The 26237-nt window shown below is 43.5% G+C and overlaps 1 protein-coding gene across 1 annotated transcript in view; it reads right to left on the bottom strand.

Moving 5' to 3' along the window:
• Fmn2 (formin 2) overlaps window positions 1–26237 on the bottom strand; it is a 389007-nt gene that overhangs the window by 238380 nt on the left and 124390 nt on the right. Inside the window, exons 5-6 of the mRNA XM_045142437.1 lie at window positions 20361–21985; window positions 16202–16346 (exon numbers count right to left, since the gene is read on the bottom strand). Of these exons, the coding sequence (XP_044998372.1) occupies window positions 16202–16346; window positions 20361–21985 (1770 nt within the window). The remainder of the gene's footprint in view (window positions 1–16201; window positions 16347–20360; window positions 21986–26237) is intronic.

Here is a 26237-nt window from a genome sequence, read left to right as displayed (position 1 = left end):
ATGATGTTGATTTCTGGGTTGGATTTTTCCAACCAGTTCATTCTGCCTCATGCCTAGTTCCTGTTGGCAAAATGTTCATAGAAGACAAATGAAACCAGACCAAAATCCCAAGGAGGCAAATCATCTTTTAAGCGATTCATTCATAAAAAAAAAAAAAACAAAAAATAAAAACAAATCGTTTCGGGGGTGGATTATGGAAGTTTATTTTTCCCACCTCAACTCAAGTAATCTATGGAATTTTACACAACCCAAGTCGTCTTCTACAGCGTGCGTACTCTGCTCTCCAAAGCTGAAGTCCCCAGCCCAGAACTAGCACCCAAACAGCCTTCACTAACAGTCGTGGAGCACGTGAATGCCATGTGGAATCTTTGGTTATTTTCCTGTTCCTATGAAAGTCCCTTAAGTCACTACACTATGACTAAGCCTCAGGAGAAGATCTGTGTCTCCTTCTATAAGTGATTCCATCCCATGACAAAAGTCCAGCTGGGAAAGTTACACCAAGCATTTCTAAAAATGCCAAAAAGGGAAAGATACTGAAAGTAAAGAATAATAAATAAAATGCATCCTAGCAATTTCTCATAGCAAGCACATGATCATGGGAAAAACTCAGATGCAACAAAATCACAAAGGGGTTAACTAGATGCAACTTCGACAGGTCTGTGTAGCAAGCCAAGACAGACCTGAGAAACAGCAAGTAGCTCTTATAAAAATCTAAAGACAGCCCCCGACATGAACTGATTGGTGCATACATGACCCCACAATAGTCACTGATAGCACATCTGAGCACATCAACATTTTGACATGGAGGACAAAAGGAAGGAGGCAACAAAATAGGAAGGACTACCTTGAAGGAGGAGTGTCCTCAGGCACTGGGGGTGAGGAAGAGGAGACCAAACAAAAAGGGGGGGGGGAAGAAACATGATCCAGTTAATGTATGCTCACATATTAAAGTTAACAATAAAAAAGAATCAAAAATTTGGGTGTAGTGGTGCACGCCTTTAATCCCAGCACCCGGGAGGCTGAGATAGGAGGATCACTGTGAGTTCAAGGCTAGCCTGAGAGTACATAGTGAATCCAGGTCAGCCTGAGCTAGAGGGTGAGACCCTACCTCAAAACATTAAAAATATAAAAGTGAATAAAAGAAGACAGCTAACTAGCATCCCAGTAATTACTAACATCTTGGTGGATAGACCTGGAAGAGCTAGAGAGCTCAGGAGGTGGGCAGTGGCCAGAGCAACAGAATGTTAAAACGTTAACCAAACAAAAGTAGGGCATGGGCAGGCATGATGGCTTAGCAGTGTAGGCACTTGCTGCAAAGCCCAACAACTCGAGTTGGATTCCCCGGTAGCCACATAAAGACACACGCACAAAGCAGCACTTGCATCTGGAGTTTGTTTGCAGGGCCTGCAGGCCCTGATGCACCCATTTTCTCTGCCTCTTTTCTATCTCTCACTGCCTGCATATAAATAAATAAAGAACTCAAAAAATAAAAAAGAGCCGGGCATGGTCGTGCACACCTTTAATCCCAGCATTTAGGAGGCAGAGTTAGGATTACCGTAAATTCGAGGCCACCCTGAGACTACATAGAGAATTCCAGGTCAGCCTGGACTAGAGTGAGACCCTACCATGAAAAGAAAGAAAGAAAGAAAGAAAGAAAGAGAGAGAGAGAGGGAGGGAGGGAGGGAGGGAGGGAGGGAGGGAGGGAGGGAGGGAGGGAGGAAGGAAGGAAGGAAGGAAGGAAGGAAGGAAGGAAGGAAGGAAGGAAGGAAGGAAGGAAGGAAGGAAGGAAGGAAGGAAGCTGGCCATGGTGATGCTGGTGGCATGAGCCTCTAACCACAGCCCTTGGGAGGCAGAAGTAGAAGGATCACTATGAGTACAAGGCCAGTCTAAGAGTACATAGTGAATTCCAGGTCAGCCTGGGCTAGAACAAGACCCTAGCTTGATAAATGAACATACAAACAAACAAACCAAGAGGTACAGAGGGAGAAAGAGACAGCTGCAGTAGTGGAAAACATGCAGTGTGACACAGGAGAGTGGCTGACAGGAAGTGGCTTCCAGTGTCACAACTAGCCGTGGTCTTGGTGCTGAGCAGAAACGCAGGTCAACCAAGGAGGCCTAGGCGTGCACAGTTCACTAACATGGGGAGGCTCTCTTCCTCCAGGTGCTGAGCCAAAGCACAGGGCCAGAAAGCACGTTGACAGCCTCCGTCTGGGACTGTAGCATAGGTCTTTGGACTCACCTGGCTTGAAGACCTCACAGAAAGGGTCAAGTGGTGACTCAGGGAGCACTGACTTAGAGATCTGTCCTAGCCATAGGGGTGCCAGAGAGAGCAAAGGACAGGGGGGGCGGGGGGGGGGAGAGCATGTGTGTGTATACTCCTCTCCTTTTTCAGACCTCAGTTAGGAAAAACAGCTAAGAGAGCTCCAAGCCCCAGAATTAGGGAACAAGGCCTGGATTGCAAGTAATTATGTGCAGGACTTGTAGAAAGCTGGACCATTGGAAAGATGGTGGCTTCCAGCCTTCAGCTGTGCCACTCCTTGGTTTGGATGGCTGCATCTTTTTTTTTTTTCCTTTTCTTTTCTTTTTTTTTCTTTTTTTTTTTTTTCGAGATTGGGTCTCACTCTAGCCCAGGCTGACCTGGAATTCACTATGTAGTCTCAGGGTGGCCTCGAACTCATGGCGATCCTCCTACCTCTGCCTCCTGAGTGCATGTGCCACCACGCCCAGATGGCTGCATCTTGATGAGCACTTCCCTACCCACAACCAACCAAAGGAATCACAGACTTGGAGCAGCTAGTAGAAAACTTGGGGTCACCCCAAAGAGTCCTGACAAACACAGCAGGAATCACAGTTGGCTTTGCACACAAATTGCCCTGGCTGCTATGCAAGTCCCTCAAATGAAGACAGTAGCCAAACAGCAGACTCTGCTCTCAGTGGAGGCTTAGCCCTGAAGGAACACTGGACACGGGCTGAGAAACATCCCTGGTGTCCACACAAGTGATCTCCTCAGAGAACTGGAAAATGGTCCTCTTATTTTTTTTTTTTTTACTGTGGTTTTATTTATACCTTATTAATGTACTTCTATGGTGGTGTATTTCTTATTTTATGATAGGAACTATGGTGGTTTGATTCAGGTGTTCCCCCAGAAACTTAGGTGTTCTGAGTGCTAGATCCCTAGCTGATGGCAATTTGGGATTAAAGCTTCCTGGAGGCAGTGTATTGTCTGGGGTGGGTTTATGGGTGTTATAGCCAGTTTCCCCATGCCAGCATTGGGCACACTCTCCTGTTGCTGTTGTCCATCTGATGTTGGCCAGGGGGTGATGTCCACCCTCTGCCCATGCTATCATTTTCCACTGTCATCATGGTGCTTTCCCTTGGGATTGTAAGCCAAAATAAACCTCTATTTCCCACAAACTGCTCTTAGTCAGGTATCTTCTGCCAACAATGGGAACCTAACTGCAACAGGGACTTTTAATCAATGCTAGTTAATTTAAATATTCCCTCCCACACTTTCAGTTTTAGTGGTGCTAAGGACTGAAGCTAAGGCCTTATACACTGTAGACAAGTACTCTACAGCTGCATTCCCACGTTTTTACTTCCCACTCCTTTCTTCTCTTTGTTTCATATCTAGTTCCTGTGACTTTCTCTTGTTCTGGTGCAGCTGTTTTCTAAGACAGACTCTCAACATAGGGCCAGACAGAGCTCCAGCTATGACTCCTCCTGACTCAGTCTCCGATGTGCTGAGACAGCCACCACACGCACCTTTTAATAATTAACTTTGAAACTTAATGTTTAATTTTTAATCCTTACTTCCTTTATCCTCTGTCACATTTTATTAAAATGTATTTAAATGTTTTTGTTTGTATAATTAGTTCAGCTTTCTATGGTTTCTTTCTCATCTTTTCTTCCTTTAAACTGCATTCTTTGTTTTCACTGGTTTGTATTTTTTCTTATATTCTTCAGTTGAATCTTCTCTATCTCTTCTTTCACATTCCACCTTTTATTTTTATTCCCCTCTTCTCAATTTTTCTCTTTTTTAACGTATTATTCTCTAGAACTGGAGGATGGCTTAGCTATTAAGGCACTTGCCCACAAAAACAAAGGACCTAAGGTTCAATTTCCCAGTACCCACATAAGCCAGATGCACAGGGTGGCATATGTTTCTGGGGTTTGTTTGCAGTGGCTGGAGGCCCTGGTGTACCCAGTCTCTACTATCAGCTGCTCTCTCTCTCTCTCTCTCTCTCTCTCTTTCTCTCTCTCTCTGAAATAAATAAAAAAAAATAAGTTGTTTTTAAAGTATTATTCTCTAGACCTTTTTTTTTCCCACTTGGATCTTAATTAATATGTTTTATTTTTAAAAAATACAGTGTTGGTGTGAGTAAGCATTGAAGAATATAAAAGACTAGCACAACAATAATAGAAGAAAAGACAAAGATTCAAGGTGATCCCCAGCTGCCTGGCATAGGAGGAGGAGCTGAGCCTGTGATGAGGGAAAAAGGACTGCTAAGAACAAGGCAAGGACATCTGTGGAACCACATGTGAATCCATGGAATGACAAACACAGCTCATTCAATTGGCTTAAGAAGAAGAAGAAAAGAGGGCTAACTAAAAACCAACACACATGAGAGACTGGGATGTGTAACACCATAAAGAACTTGACATGCAATACGCATGAAGGACTGGGGTGTGTCACACAGTGTAGATCCTTACATGGAACACTCACGCAGGACTGGGATGTATCACACGGTGAAGAAGCTTACATGGAACACACACGAAGGACTGGGGTGTGTCACATGGTGTAGATCCTTACATGGAACACACATGAAGAACTGGGACATGTCACATGGTGAAGGACCTTACATGGAACACACACGAAGGACTGGGACGTGTCACACGGTGAAGAACCTTACATGGAACACACACAAAGGACTGGGACGTGTCACACGGTGAAGAACCTTACATGGAACACACACAAAGGACTGGGACGTGTCACACGGTGAAGAACCTTACATGGAACACACACGAAGGACTGGGACGTGTCACACGGTGAAGAACCTTACATGGAACACACACAAAGGACTGGGACATGTCACATGGTGAAGAACTCTACATGGAGCACACACGAAGGACTGGGATGTGTCACATGGTGAAGATCCTTACATGGAGCACACATGAAGGACTAGACGTGTCACATGGTGAAGATCCTTACATGGAGCACACACGAAGGACTGGGACATGTCACATGGTGAAGATCCTTACATGGAACACACATGAAGGACTGGGACATGTCACATGGTGAAGATCCTTACATGGAGCACACACGAAGGACTGGGACGTGTCACATGGTGAAGGACCTAACATGGAACACACACGAAGGACTGGGACGTGTCACACAGTGAAAAACCTTACATGGAACACACACGAAGGACTGGGACGTGTCACACGGTGAAGATCCTTACATGGAGCACACACGAAGGACTGGGACGTGTCACACCGTGAAGAACTCTACACGGAACACACATGAAGGACTGGGATGTGTCCCATAGTGAAGAACTCCACATGGAACACACACGGACTGGGATGTGTCCCACAGTGAAGAACTTTACATGGAACTCACACGAAGGACTGGGACATGTCCCACAGTGAAGAACTCTACATGGAACACACACGACGGACTAGGACATGTCACACGGTGAAGATCCTTACATGGAACACACACGAAATACTGGGATGTGTTACATGGTGAACATCCTTACATGGAACACACATGAAGGACTGGGACATGTCACACAGTGAAGAACCTTACATGGAGCACACACGAAGGACTGGGATGTGTCACGTGGTGAAGAACTTTACATTCAATATTGTATAAAATGCTAATTGGATCTCAACATGCACTATAGAATAAAAACAAAGATTCCTAGAAAATCTAATTTTTTTTCCTTTGTGCTTTTTTGTACGGGTGTGTGTGTGGCAAATCATAGGCTAGCCTGCAGTGGGGTGTGTGAGCATCCATGGTGGCTGTAGGGTCACATTCCATTGCTTTTCATCAAGGTCTCATTTGGAGCCTTAGACTCTTCTCTGATTCCAGAGCACACAAATCTTATGTTTCTGCTCCCCTATAGACTGGGGTTATAGGTACATAGGGCCACACCTAGCAGTTTACGAGGGACCTAGACATTAACTCTCGCTGTCTCAGGGCCCCTCAGGCCCTCATGCCTACACAGGAAGTGCACGTAATTGCTGAGCCGTTTCCCCAGCTACACAATCTGAAATTTTAAGCCTAGCTAAATGTACACTGAACTTGTTTCCTTCATGCTTAACTTTTGTCACTAAGACATTCTGAATAAACTGAACTTATCATTCATCTACATTCTATAGTGATTATATTTAGAAGTGTACTGAAGCTTTATTTGTGCATGCTAGAAAAATAGAGAAATGTAAGTCTGTTTCAAAAGGAAAGACATCCTGTTTTGGTCCTATATTTAACTGAGTCGTATTATTTTTCAGGAATATTTAACTTGCAGTACAAGAACACAAACAAGTGACAGAGCCTTGACTGTTCCCTTGCTCTGAGGACATCTTCTGTGGACCTTCTCTGTGTGGCAGCACGCAACAAGAAGAGGACATTATTGAAATAGATTTTTTTAATATTTTATTTTTATTCATTTATTTATTTGACAGAGAAAGAAGGAAAGAGAGAGAGAGAGAATGGGCATGCCAGGGCTTCCAGTCACTGTAAATGAACTCCAAATGCGTGTGCTCCCTTGTGCATCCGACTAATGTGGGTCCTGGGGAATCGAACTAAGGTCCTTTGACTTTGCAGGCAAACACCTTAACCACTAAGCCTTCCCTCCAGCCCAGGATATTTTTTTTTAACTTATAAAAACAATAAAGTCATTCTGACATCACCAGGAGAACAGAGCAGCCTAATTTTCAAAACAAAATGAGTTGTCCCATCTTCCTCTGCCATTTAAAAGAATGGAGACTTGCTCAAAGCCAGCTTTTAGAGAAACTTGTGCCAACTCCTGACCATAAAAGACAGGCTGATGATTTAAAGAGCGCTGGACTCTGCTGGATCTGAGCTAAGACTCTGGCACCTAGTGGGGCTGGAAGAACATGCTAGCTGCACTTTTGGCAGTAGAAAAGAAGCAGGAGAAATTCCATTTTAATTGTTAAAAAAAAACTTTATTTGTAAGAGTGATAGGTTTAAATACACACAACTTTACCAAAAAGCCTAAAAAGTAAAAACACCAATAAATCTTAAAAGAAAGACAATATTATCTTAGTAAAACTAAGATGCTATCAAAGGTTCTGCCTCTTTGTGATTTGTGAAAGATTTAATGTTCCTAGAATCCTTACAAAGAAACACACAAGTTGGGTATGGTGACACGTGCCTTTAATCCCAGCACTGGGGAGGCAGAGGTAGGCGGAGCACTGTGAGTTCAAGGCCACCCTGGGATGACATAGTGAATTCCAGGTCGGCCTAGAATGAGACCCTACCTCAAAAAAAAAAAAAAATACACCAAAGTGTACTAATCATATAGATGTATGTTTATATCTGTGCAAAGGTATGGGTCGGCTAGGGAAAGAGCCTTGCCTACATTTCTGTTAGCATGCATTCCAAAACACAATGACTTTTTATATCTGGGGAAAATGAGACGGGAGATGGCTCAACAGTCCCAACTGTCCTCCACTTATCCACACCACTTGCATTTTCATCCCCATAAACTTTGGACAGCAAGGTTTAGAGGACCCTTGCATCAAAGGCATTGTCTAAAGTTTGATGGCTCTTCCTATTCTAGGTACAATCTGCCAAATGTATAAGGATATCACTTCCATTTTATTCACCAGTTTTCTTCCTTTTCTTTGAGGTAGGGTCTCACTCTAGCCCAGGCTAACCTGGAACTCACCCTGTAGTCCCAGGCGGGCCTCTCACAGAGATCCTCCTACCTCTGTCTCCTGAGTGCTGGGCTTAAAGGTGTGAACACCATATCTGGTCGTTTTATTTACCTTTAACCCTGGCCCACCACTGTGCAAAATTATTCAATAGAGCCACCAAACTAAGTATTTTTAATTTACTTTGAAACTAAACATATTCATAGTGAACTACCAAGGAGAGATCTGAGGCTAAAGACAGAGAATAAAAAACATTAGAAAATGCACACTGTATACTCAGCACTTGAAAACTTAAGAGATCAGAATTGGAAGTGACAGTGAGCACAGGACAACACCTGCCCTTAGAGGTCAGGGAGGAAATGAGAGAAAGCAAAACAGAGACTCAGATAATGCGATGAACACTGGACATCTCACTGAGCACACTTGCAGCCTAGCCTAGTAGGGATCCTGGATTATCCTACCATATACTTTCTGAGAAAATCCCGTCTTCTTCACCTGGATGCTTGACCTAAGTGGTGGAGAGAATTCACTGAGTCGGCAGCCAAGCGGATCTAGAGGAAAAGGTCCCTCCCTCTGCCCTGCCCTCCCTGGAGCCCAGGTGGGTGTCAGGGGAGAGCTGGATTGCAGAGTCCCAGCAGCTAGAGGGGCAGAACTAAGTCAGAACCGCGGAGAGCTCCAGATGGTAAGCAATCCATCTGCACCTTACACTGTAATCTCAACTCAGAGAGGGGCAAACACTGGCAACCAAGACACAGGGGAGAGAAATGTTGGGGCCATAGCACCACCAATGGAAAGAGGACCACTGGCCCACTTCCACTTCCACTTCCACTCCCATTTCCTGGAGACATCACTTTAGAATACAACTTCTTAAACTGTAGGCGACAATCCCATATAGGGCAGCTGCATAGGGGGATTGAGAAACAACTGTTCAACTGTAATAGGTTTCTGAATACACAACCACCAAAAGACAAAAACAGTGGGGATTCTGGGATCACCATCAGTTAGTACAGCTTCACTGGGAGCTCCATTCCAAGGAAAGACCCTATCATCCAAAGCAGATGGAAGTTATTCGTGAAGAAGACACTTAAAGTTGTCCTCTAGCCTTCACATGCATGTGCATGCAGAAACAGCCACACACATATAAACGCACACCCACACCACACACACACACACACACACACACAAACACACACACACACATACACACACATACACACACACAGGCCAAGGACACAAAACAGGCAGGAAAGAAACCTGAAAAATCACAGCAACCTGACGCCTCTGAAAGGAAGCAACTGCACAGCAATGTATTCCAATAGCAGTGAAGCAGAGGAAATATCAAAGTACTCAAAACAATGCTCAATGATGGGGCTAAAGAGATATTAAAGGCACTTGCTTGTAATGTCTGAAGATTGGATTCAATTCCGCAGTTCCCATACAAGGCCAAATGAATAGAATGGAGGGTGTGAATGCATCTGGAGTTCATTTGCAGTGGCAAGAGGCCCTGTTCCTCTTTCTGTCTCTCCCCCTTTCTCTCTCTCTCTCTTTCTCTCTATCTCTATCTCTCTCTCTCTCACACACACACACACACAAATAAAAACATTTTAATAAAAGAGGACATGAAACAGGCATGGTGGAGAATCACTGTAAGTTCGAGGCCACCCTGAAACTACATAGTGAATTCCAGGTCAGCCTGGACTACAATGAGACCCTACCTCGAAAAAGAAAAAAAAAAAAGAGGACATGAATAAACTCCTGAATGTATCCAGAAAGAATACAAATAAGCAGGTAAGTGAAATAAGGAGGACAGAGCCGGGCGTGGTGGCGCACGCCTTTAATCCCAGCACTCGAGAGACAGAGGTAGGAGGATTGCCATGAGTTCAAGGCCACCCTGAGATGACAGAGTTAATTCCAGGTCAGCCTGGACCAGAGTGAGACCCTACCTCGAAAAACCAAAAAAAAAAAAAAAAAAAAGGAGGACAAACTCAATAAAAAGAAACAATGAAAAAAATAGCAAATTAGGGACTCAAGAGATGGCTCAGCAGTTAAGGTGTTTGCCTACAAAGCCCAACGCCCCTGGTTCAATTCACCAGAACCCACCTAAAGCTACATGTACAGTGGCACACACATCTGGAGTTCCTGTGCAGTGGCTGGAGGCCCAGGAGCTCTCCCATTTTCATTCTCAATCTCTTTCTATCTCACTGTATGTCTCTCTTTCTCTCTCTCTCTTTTCCTCACAAAAAAATAAATAAATAAAAATATCTTTAAAACACATCAAATTAAAATTTTGGAAACAGGGGCTGGAGAGATGGCTTAGTGGTTAAGCGCTTGCCAGTGAAACCTAAGGACCCTGGTCCAAGGCTCGATTCCCAAGGACCCACGTTAGCCAGATGCACAAGGGGGCGCACGCCTATGCAGTTCGTTTGCAGTTGCTGGGCCCTGGTGCTCCCATTTTCTCTCTCTGTCTCTTTCTCTCTGTGTCTGTTGCTCTCAAATAAATAAATAAATAAATAAACCAAAAAAATTAAATTTTGGAAACAAAAAAATGAATAAATAAATAAAACTCAGTGGAGAGCCTTGGCAAAAGAGTAGATCATTTTGAAAACCAAAATATCAGGGCTTGACAACAGGAGAGATGAATGAGAACATTCAAACAAATGTTTTAAAAGAAAGTCAATGCATAAATAACATTAATTTGTCTTTTCAGTCTTAAACTTATGTTCTTAAATACTCAGAACTTTTTTTTTTTTTTTTTTGGCTTAGGTCACAATGAAATGAGACCAGTGTCACAGCTCTGCTTTTTCATACACAAAAGGTGGAAACTAGCAAAATTGTAATTACACAAATCAAGTAAGAAATAAAATGCTAGCCGGGTGTGGTGGTGCACACCTTTAATCCCAGCACTTGAGAGGCAGAGCTAGGAGGATCACAGTGAGTTTGAGGCCACCCTGAGACTGCATAGTGAATTCCAGGTCAACCTGGGCGGGGGGCCGAGGGGTGGGGAGATGACTAGAAGATGGCTCAGCACTTGCAGTGTAAGCCTGAGGGTCTGCGTAAAAAGGCAAGCATGGCTGAGAATGCCTATAGTCCCAGCACTGAGCAGGGAGACAGGAGGGTCACTGGGGCTGCCCAGCCTGCCGGTCTTAGTGAAAAGCAGCCAGCTCCGGGCTCAGCAACAAACTGTCTCAGGGAAATGATGCAGAGAGTGAGAAGAGGACAGCAGACGTCTTCCTCGAGTCTCTGTTCATGTGTACGAGGAGCTTGCACATCTGCACACAAACACGTGTCACAGTCATTCATTCTCTCTCTCTCATCTTCCAGCTCCTTCCCTGTATTCCAAACTCGGCTCTCAATTCTTAAGAAACAGGGTACACAGAACTCATGAGCCATTAAAATTCAATTCTCTCTCTCTCTCTCTCTCTCTATACATTCACACACACACACACACACACACACACACACACACACATATGTATATATATATATATATTCCACTGAACTCCTACTGACATCATAGTATGTGAGTATAAATGCAGCAACATGATTAAATGCTATACAGTTGTAAGGTGCAATTTATCAACTACAATTCCCCTGAAGTAGAAACTCTCAAGTATAAGGATCATTAGCTTAATTCCATTTCCTTTTCAGCATGCTGTTGGATTTCCTTTTTTGGCATTTACTTAGAATTATAAAAAACAATTATTTGGTTCAAAGAAAATAAAAGTTAGGGGTTGTTATTGCTGCATTCCCTGCACTGATTGGGTATGCACTACACATAGTAATGGAATAGCATCTTCAAAAATAATAAATCTTTCAGCATCTAAAACAAATCCAGATTCCACAAAACCTATGTTTGTCTAATTTCAGTTTTGTATTTTGATGTGGTTTTCTATGTAAATACACGTTAAGGCTTGCAATTGGTATGTACTCTATCAAAAGCAGATGTTAAAAGTTATAAAGTACCAAATGTTGATTATGCATCCCCAATGCAAATCTGAACTGTCTTATTAAAAGATAGTTGATGCTTCTGACGCTATTTTTAGGTTTTCACTATAAAATACATACGGAACTGTCCAAATGAACTGAAATGCACCTTAGTCAGCATAAGTAAAGAAACAATATAACACACTCTGCTACTACTGAAGTTATGATTCGATCACGACTTGAACACTTAATTTGCCATCAACTCGATGAAACATGGCTCCTTCCAGTGTCCATGAGCTGTTGAAGCGGCACACACATGCCCCCGTTCCTCAGCTCACTGGGAGGAAGCTTGTTCATGGCAATTGGCTTTGTGTAGCAATGCTCCGAGGGAGGAATGCTGAGTATCTCGTATAAGTGCAGCCAAGCAATGAATGCTGCTTCTCCCATCGTTATCAGCAGTTTTTCCAATTGAAAATTTTAGAGCTCAGAAATAAAGTACAATGAAAGGACTGAATAGGAGACCACACTTTGGATCCCTTAACAACCGTCCTTGTATGAAACGTGTGAATTCCAACAAACCCTTTCAATAGCTCCCTTATAACAAATGTCGGATTTAACTACCTATTTTCTAACATTTCCAGAGGCATGAATATCTAAAATACTATTTAACTATCATTTTCCCACTGCTTAAGAAAGGGTATTTCAGTCTGACAAACAGAAGAAACCATGGTGAGCTTCTTCACATGAATGGGTGCACAAATGTCAGCTACATATCCAAAAAAAATCACTAATTTTTCTTCTGCTGCCATTGCCTTTGTGCAAATTTACAATGCTGCTAGCACGTTTCTTTACAGACCTTATAAGTATGATTACACATGATTTATGCGAGGCATATTTAAGAAAGGATTGTGCATGAGAGAGAGAGAATGAGAGGCTGAACAAAATGTGTATCAGGTGATAGCTGGTGAAGTTTTACCACAGTGGCTCTCGTCCTCCACCCACTACCCACTACTTATATGCAAACAGCCTTCATTTTCCCTCCTCCCAGAAGTGTGTGGCTAAAGCCCCTATCCTTCAGATAAACCTGTATTTAATTGGACAAATGTCTTGTTCGCTGGCACTGTACTTTACGTACTTGTCAAAATCTGTTAGAGCTGGGGTGTGGTGACACACGCCTTCAATTCCAGCACCAGGAGGCAGCTGTGAATTCAAGGCCACCCTGACACTACATAGTGAATTCCAGGTCAGCCTGGGCTAGAATGAGACCCTACTTCAAAAAACCAGAACAAACAAACAGACAAAGATAAGTGAAAAATTATACAGAATAAATTTAAATACATGCCTCATGAGAAAAATATGAACTGCTTTATCTTTAGTTCTTTGGAGCAAAAGGCTTTGCAAACACAACATCTTCATCACCACTACTGTCTGAGACTAACCAGAGCATCCACAGAATGACCCTGTTTTTCAGTGTGCCCACAGGCAGAGTACCCAGCTGGGCACCTTTCTATGATCACCCTGAAAATGTCTCTGCTGTGACAGTAAAAACAGCACAGGGACCTTTTCAAATGCCAGTGCACTCAGCCACAATCTTATTTGCAAGAAGTCAGATCACAGAAAAAAAATTATTTGGCTATTTTTAAATATTTAAAGAAAAACAGAACTTCCCAGTTTCCATTGTATATAAGAAGAATTGCTTGAAATATCACCATGAACATAAGCCACAGCATTAAAGGCAATTAATTTTACTGGAAATGAATCATGAGGTACCAAAATGTCTGCACATACATTTCCCATACAAGGGGGAGCTCTTTGCACACATCCTGAAAATCCACTCTTCCTTGAACAAAATTCCAAATGTCTGGAAGAAGGAAAATGGATACATTTTTCTTCCAAATATAATCTAGTTAAACAAAATTAGTTTTCTTCCATAATATATCTTTGTGGCAGACTTTTGTTCTCTAACATACAGAAAAATAAAACAAAAAGAACTTTCATTCTCCTGAAAACAAACAGACCTCAGTCATAACCAAGACCAGGCCAGGTTGCTGCTGACAAGCCCATCAGGAGTCATGACAGAGACTTTCATAAACTTTGTCTGAAATGGAAGGTCAACAGTAGCGTCACTATCAATAAGTGTGAATTACGACATTGCCAAAGTCTCTTGCCTTGGTTTATGAGATGTCTTAAGGACAGAGTGAGGGGATTTTGCCAAGGTGATACTCAACATAGACAAAATGTTTATAGGCACAGAAGTCATCTCATGCCAACTACTTTAATTTGAAGCTTTGATGAAACAAATCATATTGCAATAAGCTAAAAACTGAATACTATGTCAAAGGGAGCAATCTGACAGTATTGGGCAACATGTGAGACAGTCTATATCCAGATTCTCTTAGCAACAGGAAGATATTGCAAGATAGAGAAGGCTGGCTTGTTTCGCTGAATATTCAGTCTCTGCACAAGAGACTGTCATGCAAAAGGTGCTTATTTGTCAAGTGTCAGCAATGGATGCTCCAGTTCTGCTCTCCCCCATGCCTGCACTCTCTATCCAAACTCCTTGTCTGGACAGCTTTCCATCATGAGAAGAGGTAGGAAAACTCAGCCTCAGAGTGCTATGGACTAATATGACAGGCAAAATATTGTTTTAATAATATTATCTCTACCAGTCAGGCATAGTTGTTCATGTCACCGATCCTTGCACTTAGCAGGCTGATGTAGGAGAGTGGCTATGACTTTCAGGCCAGTCTGGGCTACAGAGTAAGTTCCAGGTCAGCTTGGGTTAAAGCGAAACTCTGCCTCCAATAACATATATCATAGAAAATGCGATCTGTTTATCAATCAACCTTTATTCCCCTTAACAGCATCAAGTTGGAATTAATATTGTGACATGAATGCTTTCTGATTTTCAATCACTGCTAGGCATAGTCATAGATATTTCTAAGATCCTCCTCCCTTAATCAGTTGGTCTGTTAATTTAATGAATATTCATTGGGGTCTGGGAAGATGACTCAACAATTAAAGATGTTTTCTTGCAAAGCCTGATAGCCTGGGTTTGATCTCCTAGAATTCACATAACGCCAGATGCACAAAGTGACACATGCATCTGGAGGAAGTCATTTGCAACAAGAGGCCATGGTGTGCCCATACTTCCTGCCCCACACGTTCTCTCTAAGCAAACAATATTTACGGAGTGGCTACAATGTGCCAGATCGTGTCTCATTTACCAAAGACACTGATCTAAAGTTAACAGTAACTAGTTTTAGTGCAATAAATAATGCTGAAAAAATAAACTACATCAAATTTAGGGTTACATCCTGAGAGTAATGGAATGTCTAGCATGAGCCTGCCCTGCCGTTCAGCCATCGATTCTGGAGGGTTGGCTGTCCCATGCAAACCCATCCCCTCCTGGCTGGATTTTGCAGTGGCCAATGGGAAGGAGACGTCTTCTCTGAAACATACAGGAATAGAAATAACTCTCTGTCGTGTGCCTGGTTGCAACCGGGTCACGGGCACACAGCCAAGGAATCAGCGCCATCAGCTGTCACTCATACAGAAAGCCAGGGCCAGAAGAAGACTTATTTTGCCCTCCTAAGACTAAGTTGCTCACCAGCCCATTACCTCTGTTCTCTATTTTTTTGGGGTGGGCATTCTGCAAAGTTGAAGCATGTAGATTAGATATTCCCCACTGTGTGATCAACGATGGGCACCAATAGCAAGTCCGCATAGCTACAGTGCATTACTGTGCATTGTGATACTTTCCTTAACAGCATCCTTGCGACCATTAAAACAGCATTTCATGCCAAGGCCAGTGGAGCCACCCACTGAAAATGTAGTTTAGATGTAGTTCCAGATGCCCCATTCTTCCTTTTGCTGACTCGTGTTACAGGTTACATCACAGAATCCACCATAAAGATGTTAGGAGTGCCCAGGCGCTCCTTCCACACATCAGCAGCAACATGAACGTTCAGCTGGGTCTCACTGCATTTGCTTCCAGCCAAAAGCTAAGCACATTAGCAATTCCCAAGAGCCAGACTTCCTTCTGGCTTTCCTCTTCCCACTCTTTTCTCTCTTTCCATCCATCTTAATACAAAAATTTAAATCAAGCAACATTTTCTTTCTGGACAACTACTTCTGGAAGGACACGATGGTAGGGATTTGGGGGTCTGGAATTACTGAGGTCACAAGTAAGAGTCAGGACACTGTCATTGGATGGAGGCTAATTTTATTTAACTGCCTATTAGAAAGGTCTAACCACTGCTGTCCGTGAAGGTCCATGGAATTAAACCCAACACACAAGCCATGTCAAGATGTCCGCTAATGAAAATTCACACTTTTGCCAGAAGCCCTGTGCCATTTCAAAAAGCACAATACTTACTTGTTTAGACTTCGTCTTTGAAATGGTATCAGAAATTGGTTTCTTTCTCTCCTTTACAGCAGTTTTAGAAAACAATTCTTCAAATTCATGGCAATCTATGGATGGCTCTTCAATTTTTTCCCAAATGAGAGAGGTGCTGGAGTCTCTAGAAGGAAACACAAGGACAGTGACAGGACAAGCGAACAGGATGCCGTGAGGACCAGAAACAGGAAAGAGGAAAGGAGGACGGGAGGAAGGAGGGCAATAAGAAGAAGGGAAGGGAAGAAAGATAGGAAGGAAAGAAGAGTTTGAAAGGCTAAAGTAGCAAAATAGCCTTATGGGCTGGAGAGATGGCTTAGCGGTTAAGTGCTTGCCTGTGAAGCCTAAGGACCCCGGTTCGAGGCTCGGTTCCCCAGGTCCCACGTTAGCCAGATGCACAAGGGGGTGCACGCGTCTGGAGTTCGTTTGCAGAGGCTGGAGGCCCTGGCGCGCCCATTCTCTCTCTCTCCCTCTACCTGTCTTTCTCTCTGTGTCTGTCGCTCTCAAATAAATAAATAAATAAATTAAAAAAAAAAAGAAAAAGAAAAAGAAAAATAGCCTTATGTTCAAGGCTAGCCTGGGACAAAAGAGTTTCAGGTCAGCCTGGGGCTACTGAGTGAATTCCAGGTCAATTTTACCTGCAGTGAGACCCTGCCTCAAAAAAGAATGAAGAAGGAAGGGAAGAAAGAAAGAAGAAAGACAGGAAGGAAGGGAAAAGAGAGAAAGAAAAGAGATGTAAATGAACCTCATAAATATTCCCTTTCTAAATCCATATTACGACATACAAATAAACAGATAAAGAATCAGGACAAATGAGAACAAAAGAGGCCAGTGACATTTAAAGTATCCCAGGTGTTCCTTTTCCCACCTTTAAGCCTCAACCCAGTACTCCACTGCCAAACCTGCAGCACTGCCCTTGGAACTTGGTTGGCGGTGGGGGGGGGGGGGGGGACAGGGTCAGATCACAAGTGAATAACAGTAAGCAACTGTCATGCCCAGGGAAAAGTATTATTAAAGCATGCTGATCATCCAGCTATGACTGCATGACTTCACAATGAAATTCTCAAAGGTAAGTTCCCTTACACACAGAATGTTGATTCTTACAAACGAGACAGACTACAAAGCAAGCATGACTATGCCTTGTCACCCTAGGGAGTCCTTTGCCTATAGATTTTTAAGCTGTTCAAAAATTGTAGTGGGGGCTAGAGAAATGAATCAACGGTGAAGGCACCTTCCTGCAAAGCCTGAGAACCCGAGTCCAATTCCCCAGTACCCATGTAAAGCCAGATGCACAAAGTGTCATAGGCATCAGGTGTCCATTTTAACTGGCTGGAGGCCCAGGTGTGCTCAATCTCTCTGCCTATCTCTCTTCTATTTCTCTCTCTTGCAAACAAATTATATATGTAATTTTTTTTTTCTTTTCAAGGTAGGATTTCACTTTAGTCCAGGCTGACCTGGAATTTACTATATAGCCTCAGGGTGGCCTCAAACTCACCCAGCTTAATAAAAATATTCTTAAAGGGCTGGAGAAGTGGTTTAGTGGTTAAGGCACTAACGACCCAGGTTCAATTCCCCAGAAACCACATGGTGGAGCATACCTCTAGAATTTGTTTACAGCAGCTAGAGGCCCAAGAGCACCAATTTTCTATCCAAACTCTCTCTCTCTAATAAATAAATAAATAAATAAAAATAAAATATTTAGCCAGGCATGGTGGTGTATGCCTTTAATCCCAGCACTCAGGAGGCAGAGGTAGGAGGATCACCGTGAGTTCAAGGCCACCCTGAGACGACATAGTGAATTTCAGGTCATCCTGGGCTAGAGTGAGACCCTACTTTGAAAAACAAAAACAGGGCTGGAGAGAAGGCTTAGCGGTTAAATGCTTGCCTGTGAAGCCTAAGGACCCCGGTTCAAGGCTCAATTTCCCAGGACCCACGTTCGCCAGATGCACAAGTGGGCGCACACGTTTGGAGTTCGCTTGCAGTGACTGGAAGCCCTGGTGTGCCCATTCTCTCTCTCTCTCAATCTGCCTCCTTCTCTCTGTCACTCTCAAATAAATAAATAAAAATAAAACAAAACAAAAATTAAAAAAACAAACAAAAATAAAATAAAATAAAATATTTAGAAAGTACTTTTTAAAAAATTGGAATTAGGGTCTGGAGAGATAGCTTAGCAGTTAAGGCATCTGCCTGCAAAGCCAAAGGATCCCGGTTCTATTCTCAGGGACCCACGTAAGCCAGATGCACAAGGGGATATATGCATCTAGAGTTTGTTTGCAGTGGCTGGAGACCCCGGTATGCCCATTCTCTCTGTCTCTCTCTCTGCCTCTTTCTCCCAAATAAATAAAATTTTAAGAAAAATTGGAATGCATAGAGTGAAAGCAAAGAGTAGGTTCTCGTGGGTAGAGTTGAGCTGCAGGGTTGGAGAGCCTGCTCAATGGCTAAGGCGCTTGCCTGCAAGGCCTCGTAACTCAGGTTTGATTCCCCAGTCACATAAAGCCAGATGAATACAGAGTGGCACATGTGTCTGGAGTTCATTTGCAGCAGCTAGAGGCCCTGGCATGCTCATTGTCCCTATCCCTCTCTCTATCTCTCTCTGCTTATGTGTAAAAAAATAAATAAAACTAAAATTGAAAAGAGAGTTGAGCTACAAGAGTTTGTACTAGTCTACACCTGCTCAGATCTGAGTAACAGTCCAGTCCTCCAGCTATAAGAAATAGCAGCTGGGCGTGATAGTGCATGCCTTTAATCCCAGCACTCGGGAGGCACAGATAGGAGGATCACAATGAGTTTGAGGCCACCCTGAGACAACATAGTTAATTCCAGGTCAGCCTGAGCCAGAGTGAGACCCTACCTTGAAAAACAAAACAAAACCAAACAAAAAAAAAAAAAAAAAGAAAAAAGAAAAACAGAAAGAAAGAAGAAGATTTAGCACATACACTTAAAAAAAAAAAAAGATTCCTTTGTCCTTAAATGTTAAATGACTTATTAATTAACTCCAGAGATGGGTGGATATACATCTCATACATTATACATGTGTCATTAAAAAATATATTGTTTGGGCTGGAGAGATGGCTTAGCAGTTAAGCGCTTGCCTGTGAAGCCTAAGGACCCCGGTTCGAGGCTCGGTTCCCCAGGTCCCACGTTAGCCAGATGCACAAGGGGGCGCATGCATCTGGAGTTCGTTTGCAGAGGCTGGAAGCCCTGGCGCACCCATTCTCTCTCTCTGCCTCTATCTGTCTTTCTCTCTGTGTCTGTCACTCTCAAATAAAATAATAATAAAAAAAACTATATAAAAAAATATATATTATTTGACCAGCCAAGCCAAATGAGCCAACGGGTGTGATAGTGGCACATCTGTTATGGGGGAAACCAACCGCCCTCTAATTTGACTGGAGTCCTGCTCTGTGGGAGGGAATATATATCCCTAATACTGAAAACTTACAACAGGAGTAGTCACAAGCCCTAGGGGTGTAACGTGTACTGCTGTCTCACTAAAAGCATATACTATGCACACCAAATTGCCCAGTAAGCACCCTTCTTAACATTCATACCCATATATTAATGCTACTCTCACTTTTGGCTACAGAACCTTCTCTTTTCAGATGGCAGTTACCTTAGGATGACTCAGGAGGCACCATGGTGCTGAGAAGTGACAGAGGAGTGCTCAGCACTGAAATATCTCAATCACAACTTCCACTTTCATAACTCAGGGTTCATTGTGGAAGAGGTGGTAGAAAGAATGTAAGAGCCAAAGAAAGGGTAGGACTCCTTACAACATGCTCCTCCAGACACAAAGTGTCCTGGATATCCATGACTTCACAGTGCCTGACACTACCTACACAAGACCATCATGATAGGAAGAAGATCATGACATGAAAATAAAAGAGACTGATTAAGAGAAGGAGGGAATATGATGGAACGTGGAGTTTCAAAGGGGAAAGTGGGGTAGGGAGGGAATTACCATGGGATATTGTTTACAATTATGGTAGTTGTCAATAATACACACACACACACACACATATACACATATATAGTTGACAAAAAAGCCTAAAGTTTAAATCTGAGTGCACTTAAAAATATATATTAAAATTTATTCTACAAAGTCCCCCTCATAGGAACAAATTATGTAGAGGTAGGTTACCTTTTACTATGGAGTTGAATTCTTGTCCAATAGAGAGGCTTCATTGGCCGACAAGGCTCGATTGGCTGCTTCCGAGCGCCTCTGTCCTGATTTATCCCTAATCCAAACAATCCAACTGGCAATGGAGGAATAGTAAATCCACACACCTGTGGTGCTGTGAAAGTGCCACTCCCAGCTTCTGAGAGTGAGGGACCTGATCCAGGTGGCAGAGGTGGTGGAGGTGGTGGTGGGATGCCTGTCCCAGGTAGAGGGGGAGAGGGGCCTGGGGCTGGTGGAACCCCCATGCCAGGCAAAGGAGGAGGTGGAGGAATCCCAAGTCCTGGGAGAGGAGGGGGAGGGGGTATTCCTACTCCAGGGAGAGGAGGGGGAGGAGGTATTCCTACTCCAGGGAGAGGAGGGGGAGGAGGTATTCCTACTCCAGGGAGAGGAGGGGGAGGGGGTATTCCTACTCCAGGGAGAGGAGGGGGAGGGGGTATTCCTACTCCAGGGAGAGGAGGGGGCGGGGGTATTCCTACTCCAGGGAGAGGAGGGGGCGGGGGTATTCCCACTCCAGGGAGAGGAGGGGGAGGGGGTATTCCCATTCCTGGTAGAGGAGGGGGAGGAGGTATTCCCATTCCTGGGAGAGGAGGGGGAGGCAGTATTCCTACTCCAGGAAGAGGAGGGGGAGGAGGAATTCCCATTCCTGGGAGAGGTGGGGGAGGAGGTATTCCCATGCCTGGGAGAGGAGGAGGAGGAGGAGGAGGAGGAGGAGGTATTCCCATTCCTGGGAGAGGAGGAGGAGGAGGAATTCCCACTCCAGGAAAAGGAGGAGGAGAAGATATACCCAGTCCAGGAAGTGGAGGGGGGGAGGGTGGCAGCATTTCAGAACCTGGCTGAGGAGGAGGTGGGAGTACTGTGGTGCTGGGCAGATCAGGCACTGTTTTGTCAGAAAGACAAGGAGGTGGGGGAGTCTCCATGCCCAGGCCAGGCATGGGGGCGGAGGACTCTGTACAAGGCAGAGGTGGTGCAAGTGGGATATTACAGCTATTTTCAAAGGAGGAAGACACAGTATGTACATGGCTGGTTTCAAACTCGGTATGAATAGAAGGGTAGGACGGCTGTAACCCAGGCTTTCCTTGACCATCAGATCCTGGAAGGAATGGAGGTGGTGGTGGTTGTGAGATGCTCTGTTTGGACTGATGGCTGTCCAGCTGTACCGATATTCGCCGTGGAGACACAATCAGAGAGATCTCTGAACAGAATTTTGTCTGAGGACCAGAAGGTGATGGTGGAACAACAGGTTCTCCACTTTCAGTGCTGGGTAGGCATGGGAGACCCTCAGGCAGAGCATTCAGAGGCGATGGTGTCAGACTCCGGCCCTCCTCAGTTGGGGAAGTCTGTATTGATTTCGCTTCAAGGATCCTTTCAGGCAGTTTGTCCTTCCCACCTCCTCTCAGACCTTCTAGAGTGACATCGTCCAGGCCTCTCCGTCTGTTATCACTCCCCTGAGAGCAGCTAGCGCCCTCTCTGTCTAGGGCAGGGTACTGCTTCTCTAGTGCAGCTATTTTGGTCCTCAGATCCTCAATAGTCTGCTCCAGTTGCTGAATTACAGTTGCCTGCCCTTCAGACTTCACGTCAGAAACGTCCTGGGAGACAAGTACAGGCATAGTTAAATATGAAATTAGGAAAACTCCAAATATCAAAACAAAGTCACAGTTCTTAGTTGAACTTTCCCCTCTCCCCCCCCCCCCCGCCAAGGTAGGGTCTTGCTCTAGCTCAGGCTATCCTGAAATTCACTATGTAGTCTCCTCAGGGTGGCCTCAAACTCATGGCAGTCCTCCTACCTCTGCCTCCCAAGTGTTGAGATTAAAGGCGTGCACCACCATGCTCAGATTGATTGAACTATTTCAAGAAAGATCTCTCCAGAAAAAGATGCTATTAAAGTTTCTGTATGTGGGGCTAGAGAGATGGCTTAGAAGTTAAGGCACTTATCTGCAAAGCCAAAAGGTCCAGGTTCGATTTTGTACTACCCATGTAAAACCAGATGCACAAGGTGGTGCATGCATCTGGAGTTCGCTTGCAGTGGCCACAGGCCTGGGGGTGCCCATTCTATCTATCTGCCTCTTTCTCTCTCCCTCTCTCTCAAATAAATAATTAATTCGAGCTTGTGGCACATGCCTATAATCCCAGCACTCGGGAGGCAGTGGCAGGAAGATCACTATAAATTCAAAGCCACCCTAAGACTACATAGTAAGTTCCAGGTCAGCCTGGGCTAGAGTGAGACCCTATCTTGAAAAACAAAAATAAATAAATAATAAATAATTAATTTAAAAAATTTTAAGTGTGCCTTCTTTTGACCCTTGGATTTTAAAGTGATTCAAAAATATTGTTGCAGGATGCACAAGATAGCACATGCACCTGGAGTTCATTTGCAGTGGCTGGATGCCCTGGTGCTCCTACTCTCTCCCTCCCTCCCTCCCTCCCTCCTCCCCCCCTCTGCCTCTTTCTCTGTCTGTCTGTCTGTTGCTCTCAAGTAAATAAAAATAAAAAACCAAACAAAAATCATAAAAAAATGTTACCACAGGATTTTAAGGTTCTTGTTTGCATCACCTTTGAATGAAATCATTCAGAATAAGTCTACAGCCAAGAAAAGGAAGGAACATTCTAAGACACAGGCAATTTATTTCTAAATCAGGCTTCTCACTTCCTGCAGAGGAACATATATGCTCACTCACTATAAGCCAGGCCTGGCTGGTCACACCTTTAATCCCAGTACTCAAGAGGCAGTGGTAGAAGGATCACTGTGAGTTAGAGGCCAGCCTGGGACTACATAGTGACTTTCAGTTCAGCCTGGGCTAGAGGGAGACCCTACCTTGAAAATAGAAAAGGACAGGATGGGACTGGAGGGATGGCTCACCAGTTAAGACACTTGCCTTCAAAGCCTAATGACCTGGGTTCAATTCCCCAGTAACTACAGAAAGTCAGATACACAAGGTAGTACATGCATCTGGGCTGCGTTGGCAGTGGCTACAGGCCCTCCCCTCCCTCTACCACCACCCTCTGCTATGTCTCTCTATAATTTTTTTTTTTAAAAGAGTAGGATGCCCACTAAAGACACTGCAAGTAATACTGAGTTTTACAGATAACTATCTTTTAAAAGTAATCAGAGTGAGTCTCAAATAAGGAAACAATATTTTTGACACTCAAGATTGTGGATATATACCTTCCTTATGAGTGTGTGCGTTAACATCAAATTTACTACAATTTTCCTGTTTGACCTTAGGTATTTCAAAAAGCAATAACTAATAGTTCTTCACAGTTTATAGACACTTTCTCAGGCGAAATTTCTAGAGGCATATTACATTTATGTGCAAGCATCAGCACACACACATACACGCACAACCCCTGAACTCACCACCTTTACCAACATCTACAAAAAACAGAAGTATTATTATGGCCGGGCATGGTAGCACATGCCTTTAATCCCAGCACTCAGAAGGCAGAGGTAAGAGTATCGCCATGAATTCGAGGCCACCTGTGACTACCTAGTAAATTCCAGGTCAGCCTAAGCTAGTGAGACCCTACCTCAAAAAACAATAACAAAAAAGTATTATTATGCATACTTGGTACCATATGTTGTTTAAGTAAATAATCTGTGGTTAAAAAAAAAAGTATCATAAACAATCCTTGTGTCCCATGTTTCCCATATAATACCATATGATAATACCTAATTTCATTCTCAGTAATGCAAAAAGATGTATGAAGTATCCAAAAGACAAAATATATTGTACATAATGTATTCTGATCAAAATCCCCTCTCATTACCTTCCTTTGTCCCTCCTCTTCCATCCCCTTTCCACCACAACTCTCCTTCTTTCTAATTAGTCCCTCTTCTATTGTGAATTTTTCCCCTCCTCCATCATCCCTGGTAGAATGTTGATGAAGAGATATTATGCAGGGAACAACAGCAGCCCTGTTAGGTCAAGCATGCCAATGGCCATTTCATGTCCAGAAGACAGCATCCAAGGGCCCTCCTCTCCATCCTCTGGCTCGTACATTCTTCTGTCCTCCTCTTCAGAGATGTGCCCTATGCCTTGGAGGATGTGTCAGAGATGTCTCATTTAACCATTTATTCACACTGAATTAGTTAAATTCACAGATTATCCTACTCTTCTCAGCATACCTTTACTAGTGACCTGTAATTATTAATCAAGTCTCCCTGGTAAATATCTAGGGCTCTCACTTTCCCACTAATGAGTACCATATGAAAAGTTTAATTAATTAATGAATCACTTATGTGAAATATGGAAGAATTTTCCAAAACCCAAGCCTTAAATGTTATTAATTAGGCCAGCTCTTTTTTCATCATAGATTGAATACAATGAAGGTAGTATAAAATTATAAGGGATTTAGAAAACAAAACGAAATCCTCTGAAGAAGAAAATTATCCTATCACAATGGCCTAGCACAAATATATTTATGACACACCTTCCTATGTGATTCATGCTCCTACTCTCATAGGCCACTGACCCAAACTCACACACACACACACACACACACACACACACACACACGCCTAGTGACAACACATACTATATGTCAGTGACAGGAAATATGTGGAAGCTTTTGAATCCTAATTTACTTATCCCATCAGAAGCCTACTGTACTTGAAAACTGGTACCAGAAAAGACCTCTGCAAGGATTCAGCTTGACGTGACTGCGGCCATCTTGAGTCACACCATGATTGCCCATAAATCATCCTGGTCAGCTGTCCATGCCCAGTTTCTCAGCACACCATAAGCAGAGAAGACCATTGGAGTGACGTATGGAGCTTTATGATTGGGCTTTGGTACCAGAAATGCCCCTTAGTCCTAATATTTGTATGGAATTAACCAAGTGCCTTCTGGCTTAGGTGAAGCCACTTTTGTCCTGTCCAATACACATGACTGTATTTCTGACTTTAGATGAGGGCTTCACTGCTGCTATCTGGAACCAGACTATTTCATTAAGTCTAATAAATTGCACTCTACAAAGTCCTTCATCTATCTGATTCTTGAATATAGAGCACATTCTCATGCATGGGGCTGGATTTTCCAAAACAATCCTCTAGGTGGAATCCACTCTGGGCCATCTGGCAGTTAGCAGCTCTCCTAACCTCTCTGTTTTATTCTATATAAAGAAGGGGGATGGATACTATATGTACAGATTCCCTAGGCAGCTAGGTTCAACCAATTAGACAAATCACAGAGAGGCTTGCAAGGGGATGAGGTTGGAGCTATATTGTGTTGTTGAAGATGAGGATCCAAAAAGTCAAAGCTTCTCTGGAAGAACATTACAATGTCCACTTTGCAATTTACAATTATAACCTCCAAGGTTTCCGAGTCCCTGGTTGATCATGACCCAAAAGCTATACGAACGCTGGGAAAATGGCTCGGTGGGTAAGACTGCTTGCCATGCAAGCACAAAGGCCAGAGCTGACCTGAGGTAGCCTGACTTTCATACCTAGCATCCATATAAGAGACTGGGCATCACCAGCACTAGACCTAAGGCCCTATTGTTGAAGACACCACATGCATTGGTTGTAGGACATGGAAAAATTAAATTGAAATGGAGCTAGAGGCCTCCTCCCTACTGGATAGCTGTCATCATGCAGGGAACGAACGCTATGCAGGCTCCTGAGGGAGAATAATCAGCAAAAGTCCTAAGCATCTGTTGCTCATTGGTGATGCTTCTTTGAGAAGGAGTCTCTCACTAAACCCAGAGCTGTCATTTTTGCAACAGAGACAGAGGAGGACACTTTATGTTCTCCACATACAGAGGAAAAGAAAAAAAGAGCAGTAAGTCTCAGCTGAGAGGGAGATCCTTTCACCTTTCCAACAATTCTATTAAAATATCTTA

Source organism: Jaculus jaculus, chromosome 1 (genome assembly GCF_020740685.1).
Source record: "Jaculus jaculus isolate mJacJac1 chromosome 1, mJacJac1.mat.Y.cur, whole genome shotgun sequence".
Classification (NCBI taxonomy): domain Eukaryota; kingdom Metazoa; phylum Chordata; class Mammalia; order Rodentia; family Dipodidae; genus Jaculus; species Jaculus jaculus.
This window is presented reverse-complemented; position numbering and strand designations above follow the sequence as displayed.